General features: G+C 37.3%; 3 protein-coding genes across 13 annotated transcripts; 2 read left to right on the plus strand and 1 right to left on the minus strand.

Moving 5' to 3' along the window:
- The first annotated feature begins 1,001 nt into the window (after positions 1-1,001).
- LOC110855738 (cytochrome P450 2C13, male-specific-like) lies at positions 1,002-8,761 on the plus strand. 6 transcript variants are annotated; one of them, XM_035856400.1, is made up of 9 exons: positions 1,002-1,276; positions 1,363-1,497; positions 1,850-2,067; positions 2,349-2,657; positions 2,801-5,452; positions 6,055-6,172; positions 6,423-6,594; positions 6,676-6,807; positions 8,472-8,761. In XM_035856400.1, exons 1-5 carry the CDS (start codon positions 1,189-1,191, stop codon positions 2,954-2,956), a joined length of 906 nt encoding a protein of 301 aa, XP_035712293.1. In that variant the 5' UTR covers positions 1,002-1,188; the 3' UTR covers positions 2,957-5,452; positions 6,055-6,172; positions 6,423-6,594; positions 6,676-6,807; positions 8,472-8,761. The 6 variants fall into 6 exon arrangements, 4 of the variants coding, with proteins under 4 accessions (XP_035712293.1, XP_035712294.1, XP_035712295.1 ...); XM_035856401.1 differs by having other exon boundaries at positions 2,801-5,196; positions 5,272-5,452; positions 6,423-6,807; XM_035856402.1 differs by having other exon boundaries at positions 2,801-2,899; positions 5,272-5,452; positions 6,423-6,807.
- A 2,288-nt stretch (positions 8,762-11,049) lies between these two features.
- LOC118437516 lies at positions 11,050-13,880 on the plus strand. 5 transcript variants are annotated; one of them, XR_004836145.1, is made up of 6 exons: positions 11,053-11,996; positions 12,243-12,475; positions 12,786-12,797; positions 13,135-13,218; positions 13,318-13,356; positions 13,438-13,880. XR_004836145.1 is itself a non-coding variant. In XM_035856568.1 (5 exons), exons 2-5 carry the CDS (start codon positions 12,244-12,246, stop codon positions 13,569-13,571), a joined length of 507 nt encoding a protein of 168 aa, XP_035712461.1. In that variant the 5' UTR covers positions 11,050-11,996; position 12,243; the 3' UTR covers positions 13,572-13,880. The 5 variants fall into 5 exon arrangements, 2 of the variants coding, with proteins under 2 accessions (XP_035712461.1, XP_035712462.1); XM_035856568.1 differs by lacking the exon at positions 12,786-12,797 and having other exon boundaries at positions 11,050-11,996; positions 13,420-13,880; XR_004836143.1 differs by having other exon boundaries at positions 11,054-11,996; positions 12,786-13,218.
- LOC110855565 (trypsin-7) lies at positions 13,854-15,277 on the minus strand. 2 transcript variants are annotated; one of them, XM_035856567.1, is made up of 6 exons: positions 15,122-15,277; positions 14,888-15,044; positions 14,584-14,686; positions 14,215-14,366; positions 14,071-14,149; positions 13,854-13,970 (listed from the first exon to the last, which is right to left on the minus strand). In XM_035856567.1, exons 1-6 carry the CDS (start codon positions 15,259-15,261, stop codon positions 13,888-13,890), a joined length of 714 nt encoding a protein of 237 aa, XP_035712460.1. In that variant the 5' UTR covers positions 15,262-15,277; the 3' UTR covers positions 13,854-13,887. The 2 variants fall into 2 exon arrangements, with proteins under 2 accessions (XP_035712460.1, XP_035712459.1); XM_035856566.1 differs by having other exon boundaries at positions 13,879-14,149.
- Between the last annotated feature and the right edge of the window lie 594 nt (positions 15,278-15,871).

Genomic DNA, 15,871 nt, shown 5'->3' on the forward strand with positions numbered 1-15,871 from the left:
TCTATATGTAAATACATACATACAGTGCGATATATTTAAATCTATGTACATAGTTTTGTAGTCTGTCAAGTTATGCATATGGCTGCGAAATATTCATAATTATTACATGCCAAACTTCAGTCAGGTACTTGAACTTAGCTTGCAGGTCAAACTTGTAAACAGGTGCCGACGAGAAAACTGGGAAAGTCCAAAGCAGGCTTTATGTAAGTCTAGGTCGAATCGGAGAATGCTGAGTTAACGTTAGTCTTATGACATCTTGTCCGAAATCAGTATACCCCGGTTCGGCCTAGATTTAAACCCTGGTCCAAAGTGCACTATGTATTATTCTCACGGTACCCAAAATTTTGGATAAGTTTCAATTGATAAACAAAGATTTGTGTTGGAAAACTGACTTATACATTGTATGTATGATACATTGTGTATCAGCATCGTGTTGTGGCGTCAGCCGCTTCATGAGATCGTTTTGCCCTTCTGTCCGTCCGTAAGCAGAACATCTGTAGAACGCATCAACATAATGCGACACCATTTTCCCCATTGTGCCTCTAATTCTTAGTTCTCATAGTCAGTCAAGTTAGATAATGGGGTAAATCGGGACATCCCCCGCGTGAGGGGGTGCGGCCTAAAATTAAATTTTGTCTTAATCTTTATATTGGGTGTATGTATATGTACATAATTTTGAACGGGCACGAAATCATCGACGTCAACACGGCGATTATTATTTAAAGACCATTTCAATAAAAAATTTAAAATTACTCAAATTTTTAAATTTTAGGCTTCCGATCAACACGTGACAGTGACGATGAACTGAAAGGTCCTAAATGATGTGATTTTAATCCTGAGGCTTTTACATTTTGCTGTATGACGCCACTTTATTGTGTTCGGTTTGCAGGTTTATTATGAATGTCGATAAAACTGAGGTACCCCGTAAAAATATCTCACCAACCAGAAAGTGGTTCTTATTCCAGTATAATGCAGTATGCAGAGATATATATCACGGTATGATTTCACAACCAGTTTAATAACTTCAGTGTGAACATATTGCGAGCATTTCTACTTAATTAGCTCCAACTTTTTAAATTAAAGTGTTTATTGGAATTTTGCAACTTTAAAGAGTTTGAATTTTAATCTCTTAAAAGTTACATACATATTTAGTGAAACACAATAAGCGAAGTGTCATTTAACTGAAAAATGTTCACCCTGTGCGCCGTATGCATATTTTTGGGCCTCAGCGTCTATTATTTTATTTCCTGGGAAGACAATTCCAACGAACCTCCAGGTATGGTAAGAATATATATACATACACGAATATGCTTAAAAAACTGAAAAATTTAGTTAGGAAATATTCCAATTTACAATTTCCAGGTCCAAAACCGTGGCCAATTATTGGAAATTTATTCCATTTGGCGACCGTGTCAGATAATACGACTTTATCGTTGGGAATACTGGCAGAAAAGTATGGAGAAATATATTCCTTAAGGATTGGATTCAGAAAAATGGGTTGGTAATTTTTAGCCCAAATCTTAATATGTTCAAACGTATGTAAATACATATATATACATATTTTCATGACAACTATTCACGTCAACTTGTTTTTTTACCAATTTAGCATAAAAACTATGTTAAATTTCATATGCAGCAGATATACGTCAATAACGTACATATTTGAAGCAAAGTTAAAAATTTTGCACGTGTTGTAAATTAATATGCAGAAAAATTTCCGACTGGGGTCAGTACATGAAAGAAATCATAATAAATAATCTATGCTAAGTTTTCCCTCGTCATGGCTCTTCTTACCTGTAGAATTTAGCAAAAACGTTAGAATTAGTTTTTAAACTTCCATTTCCTTTAGTCATTCTCACATCGAAGGAAGCCATGGAAACCATTTTCATAAATGAGGCCGCTTTGGCACGTGATACTTCTGGACCGAGTGGAGATAGAGTTTTTAATAAAAACCTTGGCATTGCGGCATCACATGGGAATATGTGGGAGAAGACGAAAACGTGGACGTTTAAAACGTTAAAACACTTCGGCTTCGGAAAATCTTTGGACATGCAACGTTTCACTAAAGTTAGAATTTTTTGTCATTTGCAAATTGCAAATTTAATTTATTTACATTAGAGCTGAATCGGATCAAACATTTTGAAAGATGGAAACGGGTAATCTATAAACCCGACCCGTCCCAACCCAATCTGGTTACGGACAGGTCGGGTTGAGCAGGGTTTACCCGTAACCCGACTCACCTCTTACGGATGAGTCGGGTCGAACATTTTGAAAACCCGACCCGGATCCGGCTAATTTATGAACCCGCCTCGTCCTGATCCGACTCACCTCTACATACAAATTTCCAGATCGAATCGCAATCCTGGTTTGCCGACATCGATAATAAAATTGACACGCAAGGTGGCGTCATTCCAATAGAACGGTACTTTAACTCATCCATTCTTGCCATAATGTGGAAAATCATTGTGGGTCGTATTACCCCGGAGGATGAGACAAACATGGAAGCTATATCGGATAAAGGACATGCACTAATGCAGACTGGCTTCTATGGAATTGCAGTCGTCATGGCTTATCCATTTTTTAGACGCATTTTCCCCGAAACCTTGGATTATAATGTACAAACGGATTATTTTACGACGTGTAACGGGATCAGTAAGGTGAGATTTATATTTGAAAATAAACATGGGTATAATTACTACAAAATAATTTAATAATTTTGCAACTTTTGTAAATAATTTTTATTTAATCGGATATTTAATCGTGGTAACTTTTAAAACCAAATATTAAATTTCTTTTTCAGCACCTTTTCCTTGAGACGGAAAGCCAATTAAAGTCTTCCAAAATGACGTCACATTCTTCTTCTTCTTTATTGGAAACTTTCGTCCAAAATTATTTTGCAGCAAGTGATCCCGAGTTGTTTAACCAGTTGCCTGCCACATTTGAAGCCATAAAATAGTTGCTAAGCCCCCAAGATAAGCCTTTGAATTTCGTGAGTTTTGTACCACTTTTCTTGGAGAAGCATTTTCACTGCGACCCAAGATATGAAATGCTGACAAGTACGCTATAGCCCAAATTAATGCAAGGGTGATACTGATAATATGATAAGTGGAAATCGTTTTAATTATCATTACTTATGCCGCGAAGCAATTTTTTTCACAATAAAACACCATACAACATCATGATAGTCAATTCGAATATAGGCCGGAAAAACTCGGGAAAACAACTATAAATCACGAATTATAAAATTTCACAAACTTATTCATAGTTCGGCAAAATATTTTTACACAATCACAATTAATTTCACATTTTAAATACAAAACAGTTCTTCTTCCTCCATTCCTTCAACATTTGATTCAAAATTCGCTTCCTGAAATCTCACTTCATTCGCTTCACCGAATCCTGATCCAATTTCAGAGTTAGTTGACCTAGGTACTGATTGGTCCATGAGGCTTTGACTGGTCGTTGTTGAAGATGCAGTAGCGGAAGCATGTTTCCTTTTAACAGGTAGTTTCGGAAGTGTATGGAATCTCTTGAAACACGAGTCTTGGCTCTTGATGCAGAAAAATTTCAGACATTTTTCACACCTGAAAGCTGTGGTGCACCTTCTTCCTTCCAAACCGCAGAGGTGACAGTCCCGGAAGACCGAGACATCGTCTTTTAGAATCTTTTCTGGAAGGTGGGTGCCGATTCGCCGCTCTAACTGGGTGTTCGACTTCCTCCCCAATGATCGACGTTGTGGTGGATATTTTTCTAATATTTGTTTGATTATAATTCGTACAAAATCCTTATAACTTGAGTGTTCCTTCGTTGGCCGGAAAGAAGAGTGAATGATGTGCGAATTGTAAATTGCTATGTCCAAGAAGTAGAAGAATATTTTCTTGTACCATTTGAAGGATTTGCGGACAGATGTGAAGGGCTTAGTGACTCTGTCGACGTTATCCACAGCGCCCATTGTCGCATTATAAACGAGAACAGTTGATGGTTTCTCTCGGTTGTTGTTGGGGTTTGTGGTAGTGATTTCTTCCATTCGGTGTCCCATAAATGTGTTCAACATAATCACTTCTCTCCGGTCCGACCACCTAAAAATCATAAAATGAAATTATTCATGTCATTCTGTTGAAATTTGACGTTCATATTATTGTATTGTGTTTATTGGTAAACTCTGCACAAGCTTACCGTTCCACTAAAATGTCAGAGGAAGAATTAGTAGCAACTTGTCCCTTTGCTAATTTGTCCGTCCATCTCGGCATCAGTTTTCTTCTTTTCTGCACCGTCCCAAGAATGTATGTACCAAGTTGCTTCAATCGCATTTCTTCACCATTCACCACAGTCCAATCCTTCATTGTGTTCCGATCCGCGCATTTTAGGTATTGAACATACATGTTTGTCTGAAGGACGATTTCATCCAAAATTTCGGGGTCCAAGAATTTTTGTAGAATCTCTAGAGCAGTAGATTCCATCGTGACTCCAAAATCCGGCTTTAGAAATTCCCCTGGATCCTCATAATCACTAACTTGTGGTGTAAATGGGACATTTTTACGATAGCGTATAACATTGGTCTGAAATACGAATCAATGAGGGGAAAATACAATTATTTAGTAATATACATATGTACAAATAATATACGTACATCGGGGTATTCATTGGGGTCACCCAACTCGGTTTCAGAATCCACATCCGCGCCTTCTTCATCTTCATCTTCCGGAAAGGTTACCAGGTTCTCGTCATCATCGTCGTTGTGTTCGTGTCGCAAGAATTCCTCATCGGAGTCGCAATCTGAGAACTGGCCGAGAGAAAATTCGACGTCTTCACTGTCTGCACGTATTTTCAAGTGTGAGAATATAGGATATATATTTATATATATGCTTGTTGATGATAAATACTTACCTGACATGCTTGAAGATCTAAGCAATTGTAATATACAAGCTCCAAACAAACTAAAGCTATTTAGAAATTTTTACGGATTTTTTTTTTAAATACACGACGTTGATGTGCTCGGGCGGAAAATTGTGTTTTTGGAATTACATGACATTGATGTACTTGGGCGCATGGTTACCGCAGTCGGAGTACACGACATTGATGTATTTGGGCGCATGGTTACCGTTCAAGGAGTACATGACTTTGATGTACTTGGGCCCTTGGCGACGGCTTGTGCGCCACATGACATTCATGTGCTTGGGAGGCAACTGGTTAATTGTATGGATTATTACTACACATTTCAAAAATAATTTTTTTTAACAATTCTTTTTACATATGCATACTTTTATGTAGGTGAAAACTTTCAATTAATATTTCAAGACCTCTTCTTTGCTAGTGTTGACTCATCAGCGACATTCATGGAAACCATCGTCCTCTTCCTGGTTGCTTATCCGGCCGTTCAGGAGAAAATCTATCAAGAAATTGTAAGCGTTGCCCGGAACGGAATGTATATCAGTTACTCGGATCGGAACAAGTAGGAACTTAAATAATATTTGCAAATTATTTGCAACATATTTATACAACCCTGGGTTGTAATAACTTGCGAGATCTGTAAATTTTGAAAAATAACTGCACAAACTTATGCAAAAGACGCCGTTCAACGGACCGTTAAGGTCTCCCAGTGTAGGCTCCCCGATTTTTACCAAATTAGTAGCAATCGATAGTATTGTCTTCAATTTTTATCATATTTGCAAATGGAACGATTTGCCAATGTGCAGGTTTGGTAGAGATATTTTTTATCCGAAGAGGATTAAACTCCTAGTAAATTTGGAAAGTGTGCAATTTGTTAACCGTTGGCCGGGTTTTTTCCTTGAATGCAAATATGTGCCTCGGCTGCATTGGTAGATCGTGTCGTTTGCAAATTTTGATACTAATTAAAGTTTTACTTGATTGACACTAATTTAAATCTGAGGGCACACGCTGGGAGACGTAAGTTAACACAATTTTTACGCTAATGATGTTCAGATATATTTTAAAAATTTTGTAGAAGCTTGAAAATTTGCAGAATTTCACAATCTTAGGACCGTGTTAATTGTTCTATTAACTTTTTAAAATTATATTTTCTTAAATATTTAGTATGCCATATACCCAAGCCTACCTTTTGGAAATACACCGGAAAGCGAGAATGGTCCAGAACTTATTGCCAAGACTCGCCCAAAGTGATATTCCGTATAAAAATTACATTATCAAAAAGGTATAATTTTGGCATGCACACTTAAAAATAAGCTTACGGTTTTGAAAAGTAAATGTCCCCTCAGTTCAATATTAAATAAATCATACGAAATTCAGAGTAACATTAACTTGATAAAGAGTACAGTTCGCTTAAGTAATTTATAATTTTACTTTTCAAAAAGGGTTGCATTGCTTTTAAGAGTAGGCGTATATATTTAAGGATAAAAATAATCTGATAAATGTCTGCATGCAAATTTCTTGTGGGGACTCAGGGTACCATCCTACTTTGCGATACAAGACTCTACTACGAGGACAAGGAGAGATGGGGCGATCCTGAAGAATTCCGACCGGAGCGATTTATTGGCGAAAATGGCTATTTCGAATATCTATTTCAAAAATTTATTTATGTTTTTAAAATTCAGTGTTCTTAAATGTGGATCATATGTAAGTTTGATCATTAATCGATTACAGATAACGATATTCGATGAATCTTACTAAATGATCAGAACAAATACTCAAAATTAGGAACGCACAGCAATATATGAAAGAAGCAACCAAATTGGATTACTCAACCCCAATCACTAGGTTTTCTTTTTCGATTGAGTAAATTTTCATCATATTGAAGAAAATCTCAGGAACAGCTTTGTTAAAATCCTGGTGCGTAATTTTATTTAGCGTAGATTTGGCTTTATTTCTAAATATTTTTTTGCACTACATCGCTAACTTGTTAATAGCAACTCATCATTTGCATTGGTACGTATGTATAAGCTACCTATGTATCCAACTTTACAAATCTCCAAAACTTTGGAATTTCGTAGATCCAGTATCATTTCATATTTATCGCATATTCTCACCGAGGTTAAAATTGATAAAATTTAAAATTTATTTACATTCTTAGTATCATAAAACGGCCCACGGTGAGGCAAATGGTCCCTAGTGCATAATATGTTGTTGGGATATTTACCGAAAATGATAAATCCAAGGATAAACACTGATGCACCACATTATTTTAGTACACGATGATAACAGCTTGTTTTCCCCTTTTAAGCAAGCCTCATCTAAGCTTTTTTTAAAGAATTTATTTATTTTTTGTTTTTAAGCCTGCAAATAAGAGTCCCTCCCAAATTAACTATCCCGCTAGGGTATAGATGCATTACATTAAATACCAAATTAATTATAACATGTGGGTCAAGTCTAATATGCGCTGCATATTAGATTAATTCCCTTATATGTAAACTGTAGAAATCTGGTATGGTCAGGCAGGTATTGTTTGCTCAGTATTAAAGTTGCTACCGCGCGGTATCAAAATTATACCGAACCGTAAAAATTTGCTACCGATATGGCAAAACTTTAGTACCGAGCCATTAAACTCTTTAAAACCCGGTGTTAATCGTCACCAAACGGTGTGTATATGTGACTACACCGTGCGGTAATAACATGTACACATGCGACGTAACCAAATGGTGGTAAAATTAACACCAGCCAGTGACAATTTGTCCCCATGCAGGCAAGATTTATCACCAAGCGGTGAAAACATTATCACCGTTTGGCTACGTCGCATGTGTACACCGTTTGGTGACGATTAACACCGGGTTTAAGAGTGTACTACATGGTATTACTTATCAATACCATTTTTATAGAATCGTGCTTGAATACCTGTTATTATTTTAATATTGAATTTCTAAGAGTGTACGAAATAGTTTCTCCTGTGGGTGTGGACTCACAGTTAAGAACGTGGATAAATATTAGATATACACATATGTAGATGCACACATTTCCATACGCCAGTACATGTCTCAATTGTTTCTCTTATGCTGGTTACTAATGGAAACCTCGTATTTAGGTATGCATGATAAGTAATGGAGGACTGTTATAAGTAACGTAACTGGTTGCAGATACCACCAAGAAAAGTTTTTCATTTTTTATCCGATTTCGCTCGGGTTTGCTTTGAATGGCGCGTTATAGATTTCTGCACATGAAAATCAGGGTCTCGCACTATCATTGCATGGTAAAAGTGAATTTGCCAGTCGTTTGAAAGTTTAAAATCGATTTTAAATGCGTTAAAATTAGATTGTCATCTCCCTCGAATTGACGGGCATAATCTTCTCAGTAAGGTCTGCACGATTGCCTTTTACACCATTTTGATACGATTAGCCGTTTTGTCACAAACTTGAGCGGAATATTTGGAGGGGGGGTCTGTTTGCATTCTTAGGCTTCGCCGTAACCATGCACTTTTTCATGTGGTCATGGTTACTATGCCTCACCTAAGAAAAATGACAATTATTTACCGATATTTAACATCTGCTTATTTATTGTCACAGGGAAACGAAACTGTCCTGGTGTTAAGTTTGCAAATATTGTCACATTTCTGACGCTTACCTCCCTCGTGCAAAAATACAAGGTTTGCGTCCTTGATGGCGAACCGATCCCCAGATTGGACATGATGGCTGGAATGCTACTTAAGCCACACCCATTTAACGCGAAATTTGTAAAACGATAGACTTCTTGGGTTTTGCTAGATACAAACCGCAGTAATATTTTTATGATTTAATCAAAAAATACGTGACATGGGTTTTAATTGAATAAAAATTTATTTGGTGGGTAATGTGTACTGGTGTATGTATGTGCATATGCGTCATATTTGTTTCAAAATAGTCATATGAATATTTAACTATATTGACTATCTATATACATATAACATTTGTTAGAGCCTATGCAAAGCGGATGTGATTGATTATAGCCAGGTGTCTCGAGCCACTTACCATCTGATTCGATGAGAAAGCTCAAAGAAATACAACTAGAGAGAAGGATTTCTCTCCAGAATTTGACTCCGTCCTGCACACGGATTTGCGATTATACATCGTTGGCAATAAATAAAGCAGCCATGCTCAAAATGTATCTACCTCGGTAATATTTAGTTTTCTGTCACTAATCAACCCTTATTATATATGTACCGTTTTGTGATAATGAAAAAATTGCCACTCGGGAACAAACTACTACCAATCTGGCAGGGACAATGTATAAAGAATATGTAGCATGTTATGTATGTAAATACACATTACTTATAACGTACGTGCATGCATCAGTGACGATGGAGAAGAAAATGTTTGACAGAGATTATTCAATCTCGGCATGTCGTGAAAAAATGAGTACAGAATACTAGGGTTGCCGCGGGTAACGGGTCGGGTACCCGTTACCCGCATACCCGCACAATTCCTGCGGGTACCCGTTCTCTGCGGGTAGCGAGAGCTACCCGCACGGGTAACGGGTAGTTCGGCTTTTATTTAATTTTCGACATAAATCAGTTCACAAAGAAAGTTAGCAACAAGTTAGCCCATTTCCCAACAAAAGCGTCAATTTATTATTTATTCATTTCAAAATTTGTCATTTTACAGCAACTAGGGTTTATAGCGAGCGTGTCTTTTCGGAAGCCACAGAAGCCTACGGCGGTCTCAAATACTTTTCACGTCCCGAAAATGCGGAGAAATTATTGTTACTCAAGTATAATTTTCCTGCTCATAAATATCAGTAATAATGTGACTTGTATTTCTGTGTAAGAAGACTGATGAGATTTTAATTTATACTTTAAAGGTGAAAAACCTGAATCCGATTGAAAGCAATAATGTTATTTGTAGACAATTTTGTAATGAAAACTTCATGTATACCAAAATTTCAAAAATCAGACTGTACAGAGGGTTAGGCGAGATTACAGAACGTGTAGCAATTTGCCCATATAAATTAAACAATTGCGCTATTTCCGAATATTCGAAACTTTTCTCGAAGCTTGGTTCAAGCTCCGCCGTGACCCAAAAGCTCAATTTCGAAAGTTTGAAAACGGGTCCAGAAATGGACCCCAAAGAGCTCCATGCTGATAAAACAGTTTGCCAAGCAATAATGACGTACAAAAAAATACTAAACAAACTCCATGATGAAAAAACTGTCATTTCTAATGGCCCAATGCCTAATATAAAGGATTCAGTTGAAAAAAGGAACCAGGCAAGAAATTTGATGGTGCCACATCACATCCGTCGAACGCATGTTCCCCGGACTGTAAGAAGCCCGACGCACGCGAGAAAAATTGATATAGACAAGGCAAGAATTATTTTATCAATCCAAAATCAACTGGCCACGAAGTGTCAGGTCCCTGGGCGTACACTGAACTGAATTATTCACCAAGATATGCACAACTTCAGCAAGGATCAGAAGATATGAGGTCGACGCGAAACTTTTTCTCTGACAACGCTCGGATTACCACCCAGTTCGCAGCCATTCTTTTTGTAGTACTCGGAATTTAAATTATTTTGCATAAAGATAAACTACTTACGTCCGGTTATGCGCCTCCAGTGCTTTAATTCTGATTTGAAACTTCAGATCGACACTTTTTTCAAATGGACATAAAAAAAATTTTTACGCATTTTGCAAACTTTTAGATGAATAGTGGTTCAAAGAAAATCTGCTGCCGGCTTTAAAAGCCCGGCTTTTTGGAAATAATAACTTCATTCCTCATGAGAAAAGGATGAAGAATACGATGAGATCATTCAAAATATCTAGCGATGGATATTTCGCCCAAAAATTAATAATTTTCGACACGTTCTGTAATCTCGCCTAACCCTCAGTATTTAGATTGAACCTTTTTTCAAACTAAACCAAGATCGTCTAGCGGGGTATATTAAAAAGCCTGGCCAAACATTAGGAATCGCGTGATACTTTCCGTTGAATGTCTACTTTGAAGAAAAATATTGGCGACAAAGATCAATTTTTAATTAAAGGTTCTGCATCTTTTTCTTCCACTGGATGGAAACCACGGTGGACTTTGAACTGTGCCCCAATAGTTTTCTTTAAACGGGCTATTCAAGGGAAAGATAATTGAAAATTCCTAATTTGTGGCTTAATATTTTGATATAATTCGCTAAGAAATGCCGATGTAGTTTGAAAAACATTCCATTGTAAGCCCAAAGGTTTAGTTTCAGAAACAACTAGTGACTTTCCCATATCAAAGTATGGCATGCAGCATTATCTGAAACTACATATCAACCCAAATGAGCCAATAATTAATTAATTCGAATTTATTCTTAAGGCTGGTTAGGGTTTAGCTAAATTCTCATAACGGGTAGCGGGTACGGGTAGTTGTGCTACGGGTAGCGGGTCGGGTAACGGGCAGCATTTTCGCTACCCGCGGCAACCCTAATACATAAGAGTTCCCTGTAAAGGGAGATACGTACATACACACATGCAAAATGTTTTATTTATGTAGTTGGTAAATGAAGATCCCAAACTGTCTCAGCTATTGTTTACTCGAATTTCTTACACAACACGCTTAAAAATAACACCAATTAAAGATGAAATACTCACAATGTGTAAATATGAACATATGAATGTATTTTAAGCAATGTTTGGGAGTGAAAAAAACTTAGGGTCAGGCAGGAAACCACTGCGTATCTTACTGTTCTTCCGCAGATAATTTTCTTGCACAGAAAGAATACTTATGTCCTGGAAACCAAGTACATACTAAATAGTAGATATGTATATACAGGGAAATTATTTGTGCATGTCTGTCACATCATTTGTATATTTTGACGCTCTAGAAACTGACATCCTCCTTACTTTGTTAACAAAGGAATGAGTTGTGCTATCTGCTAAAAATACATGATCTACATATGTATGTATAACTCTCTTTCTCAATGCAACCGTTCACTATGCCAGAATTTTTTCCAAGTCATTTTCTCTGATTGACAAGACTGGAAAGAAGGAAGATTTCGCTGTTGAGTGTTGAACAAGATAGTCCATTGGGTTTTGCAACCGATATCATTTTTTCTTTGATCAAAAAGAGGGCCTCGATCGACCAGGTATGTTAAAAGCTAATGTTTACGTGAAGGATATGAGTAGTGATCATAACCAAATAATGCTGGTATTCATTGCGAGTTCGCATCGGAACATAACTTTGAAAAAAATTGCGAACTAAATACTAACCTTAAAGATGCGCCAATTCGCAAGTTCATCTTTTTGCGCACTTACGTACTTTATTTTTGGCGAATGCCGCTAACAATATGCGAACTCGTAATGACTACCCCCAATAGATATTTTTTTATTAGCATGACGTGCTTGTCAAACGTTACGTCGTGTATGCCATGTGTTGCAAGTGGATGTTATTGGGGGCAGCCAGTTTCTGGGTCAACTCTTTGTGTCCCTACGAAGGTGTCTTTGGTTGGGCAGTTGTGGCGGACGATTGTGCCGCCTCTTGCGGAGGACGCGTGCCCCTCTATTCCAACAACAACAACTATTCGTCCAGAAACGGAAAGTAGCCCGGTTTGCTGGATATTTCTCGGTAAGTTTTTAGCCCGAGTAATGGCTTATCTACATACCTATTTGTCAGGTCCATCTGTACGCATTCGACAACTCCAGAATGCCATATTCTGGGGTAATTTAAATGGGGACGGATGCATTTTGAAAATGTTGATCAATTTTGGCGAAATTTTTATCGCATAATGGTCCCGATTGTTAAAAAAAATTTCCTTCCTTCAAAGTTTGCTGCATTTTACAGTTAAGGAATTTTTTTACAACAATCGGCTGGCTGAGATTTGTAAAGTTGAAAATATAGAATTTTTTAAAGTAGTCACATTTAAATTTCATTCCAGATTAACGGAGAGGTATGGATTTTAAGGTCTCCATAAGGAAGCATGACGTACATTTTTTAAGGGGGAATATGAGACGAGGCGGGAACGCGTCATACCATAGAGGCTTAAGCTAGCAAAATTTGACAATTTTGAGAATATTTGAGAGAAAAGTGCCGTTCATAAATTTGTGATGCGAAATGGGGAGGGGAGGGTCTAAGGCTCGAAGGATATCATGTCTATGTGACATATAGGGTCCAGAAAATTTTCGCGTTACTTAATTTATTCTCGGCCCCTGAACCAAAAATTCATATATATTAATGTGAAATTCGACGTGGTGGCTCAAAGTCAATGTATACATTGGAAATTTCAGGTATGGCAATCGCTCTTTTTGCCATACTTCTCGCGGTGGGGTGCCTCGTCGCGCGTTTTTGCGTGTTTAGGGTTGACCAGATTGGTGAGCTGTTTTTTTATCAAAAAGTGTTTCTGATTTCTGACGGGGCGTTTTAATAAACAAAGTTGTAAGTGCAAGAATTCTGAATTTAATCTTTTACAGGTAATACTGCTGGTAATGCTAACCGCATATTAAAGGAGAGTAAGTATGATATCAACCATTCAATTATGCTAAGTCTGATTCGTGCCAATATGAAGCTTTTAGATTATATAATTTTTTCAGTTCAACTTCAGGTTCTTAAGGAGGGTGGGGGAGGAAAAGAATGTAGAGAAAAAAGGGTGAAAGTTGTTGGAAGGGAAGAAGAGGGAGAGCCCGAAGGTAGAGGAGATTGCGAAGTTAACTATGAGGATGATTAAGGAGGGGACTAAAGTGGGGGGAGGAGATTAGCTACTCATTTTAAGATTAACATGAATGAGTAGGATATTGAAACGGTGTAATCTCATCCAAGATTGATCAAATTCGTCCCGTTATCCATTTACTTGTTACATAAGTTTATGTTTAATACAAAATGTAATTATGCTAATTTCAACTATTTAACAACTCCATTAGGTTACCATTGATGATTACAATCATCTTAAATTTTAACAAATCGATTTATTTCGCAAAGGATTACGACACTAAATAAATTATACAGTTATCAGGAATATTAAAACACTTCAGAACGATTACCTATTAAGCCTTTACGATCCTTCGAACAAATGCTGACGAAACTTCACTAAAAACTCTCCCGACATCCGTATAAATCCCGGGACGACCTGTCAAAATAGAATTGCGTTGCATAAAGCAAAAATTGCCACATATATTTTCCATAGATTAGCCACTTATTCGCGTTAAATGTATTAATTATTTGCATACGTGGGAGACCACAGCCAGTTGCCCGGCTTGCAATCCCAACTTGGGTCGAGCCACATACCAAAGGATTTCCGACATCTCCCTACCAAAATTTAAGCCTAGATTACCATTAATTAAATGTCATAGTTTAATTTCAAATCCACCCACTTGACAAGTATCTTGTCCAATATGTCCAGCACATAGCATCGTATCCGTAAGAGAACCGGGGCCATAGTCACCCCTGCACTCGGCCGGGCTAATTATGGGAACTTCGACAAGTTGTAGCTGATGCGATAAAGGTCCATCAAATCGGGTAGTTCCTAAATATGTCAAGTTTTTTAAGTCTTTCATTATGGTATTTTGCAGAAATTTTAAATTTCTAGTCAGCTCAAAGTAGTCGAAGCAAAGAAAATAAGACATGTGAAAATAAGTTATTGTACATATATACGTATTAAGGGGTTAAGTATTAAATATGTAAATATATACATTTTTGACGAATTTTTTCTTCATGGGGAAGTTATCTATTAAATTTCTTACCCCATCCAGCCACGTAACAAATTGTTCCTGGGAAAGGGGTGGAATATGGACCAGCTAATGAGATATATTGCACGAGCGGTCCAAGCACGAACGGGCGTCTTAGCTAAGAAGACGAATTATCATTTCAAGGTAACAGTTGAAAATTTCTGGTCAACTCTAATTTAACAGAAATTTTTAATCTAATACTTGCGAATATATTGAAATGCAGTTTTGCGCGTATCATCACGTAACTTGGTTAAAAGTTTAGAAAAATTGTGATGAAGCTGCTCAATAAGGTACGATTTCATATATAGTGGTCCCTTACCGTCAAGATTGAAACATCGTAATCACCTTGACCCCGTTCCCCATAGCGTGGATGCTGATTAACCCCGATTACCCTCCTTCGCTCCCCACCACGATGTAAGGTTGAAGTTCCAGCTATGACTGTTAGGTCCCCAATGTTCAATCCGTCTGTGCATTGACTACATATATTTGTAATGAATTTTAATTTTAATCCTATTAAATATTTGAGCGACACATCAAATTAATAATTTCTTACGCCGCAGTGAGCACGTGACTTTCCGATATAAGTGATCCCCCGCAGTAGTGTGATGCACCATATTGAATGGAAACCTGGTATGGAAATTGTTCTATTGATACTGGACGTCCCCCAACTATTCGTGAGGTTGGCAGGGTCATATTCCTTCCACGATCTGAAAAGAATAATTTCCCTTGAGAAAAGTAATGTCTGCTACATATCTACGATTTGGCAAATGTATAATCCTACACTCAAAAGTTGCTCCATTTGTGGTGAGGAATAATGGAATAGTTATTAGGACAATGGGAACTACACTTTGCAACATGGTCACAATAAGTGGGGTGTTATTTGAGATATATAACTGAGGTTTAAAAACTTTTCATTTGCAATTTTCTTGTATTTAGTAAGTGATTACTTGTTGCTGTGCATATGTAAGTACGCATGCAGAAATTCACCTCAGTTTTCTCGGGAAGTGACTAAATTGTGACCAACGTTCCTCTGTCCCCATTCTCTTCGCTATTACATTTCAAGGTTATTGAACCCCCGGTTGCTCGTATTGCAAGTATTTGCAAGATACGGAAAGAAAGTGCGTACAATAATGGCCCGACGATGTAATTAAGTCTGAATGCATAATTGTTTGTACATACATAGGTACGAATAATGCGTAATGCTACATTATCGTCAACATATTCACCTTCTCTTTACTACGCATGCAACGACATACATACAAATGCAATCGCAATCAAGGATGTAATAAGTTGAATGGAAATC

This window comes from Folsomia candida, unplaced genomic scaffold (genome assembly GCF_002217175.1).
Source record: "Folsomia candida strain VU population unplaced genomic scaffold, ASM221717v1 Fcan01_Sc013, whole genome shotgun sequence".
Classification (NCBI taxonomy): Eukaryota; Metazoa; Arthropoda; class Collembola; order Entomobryomorpha; family Isotomidae; genus Folsomia; species Folsomia candida.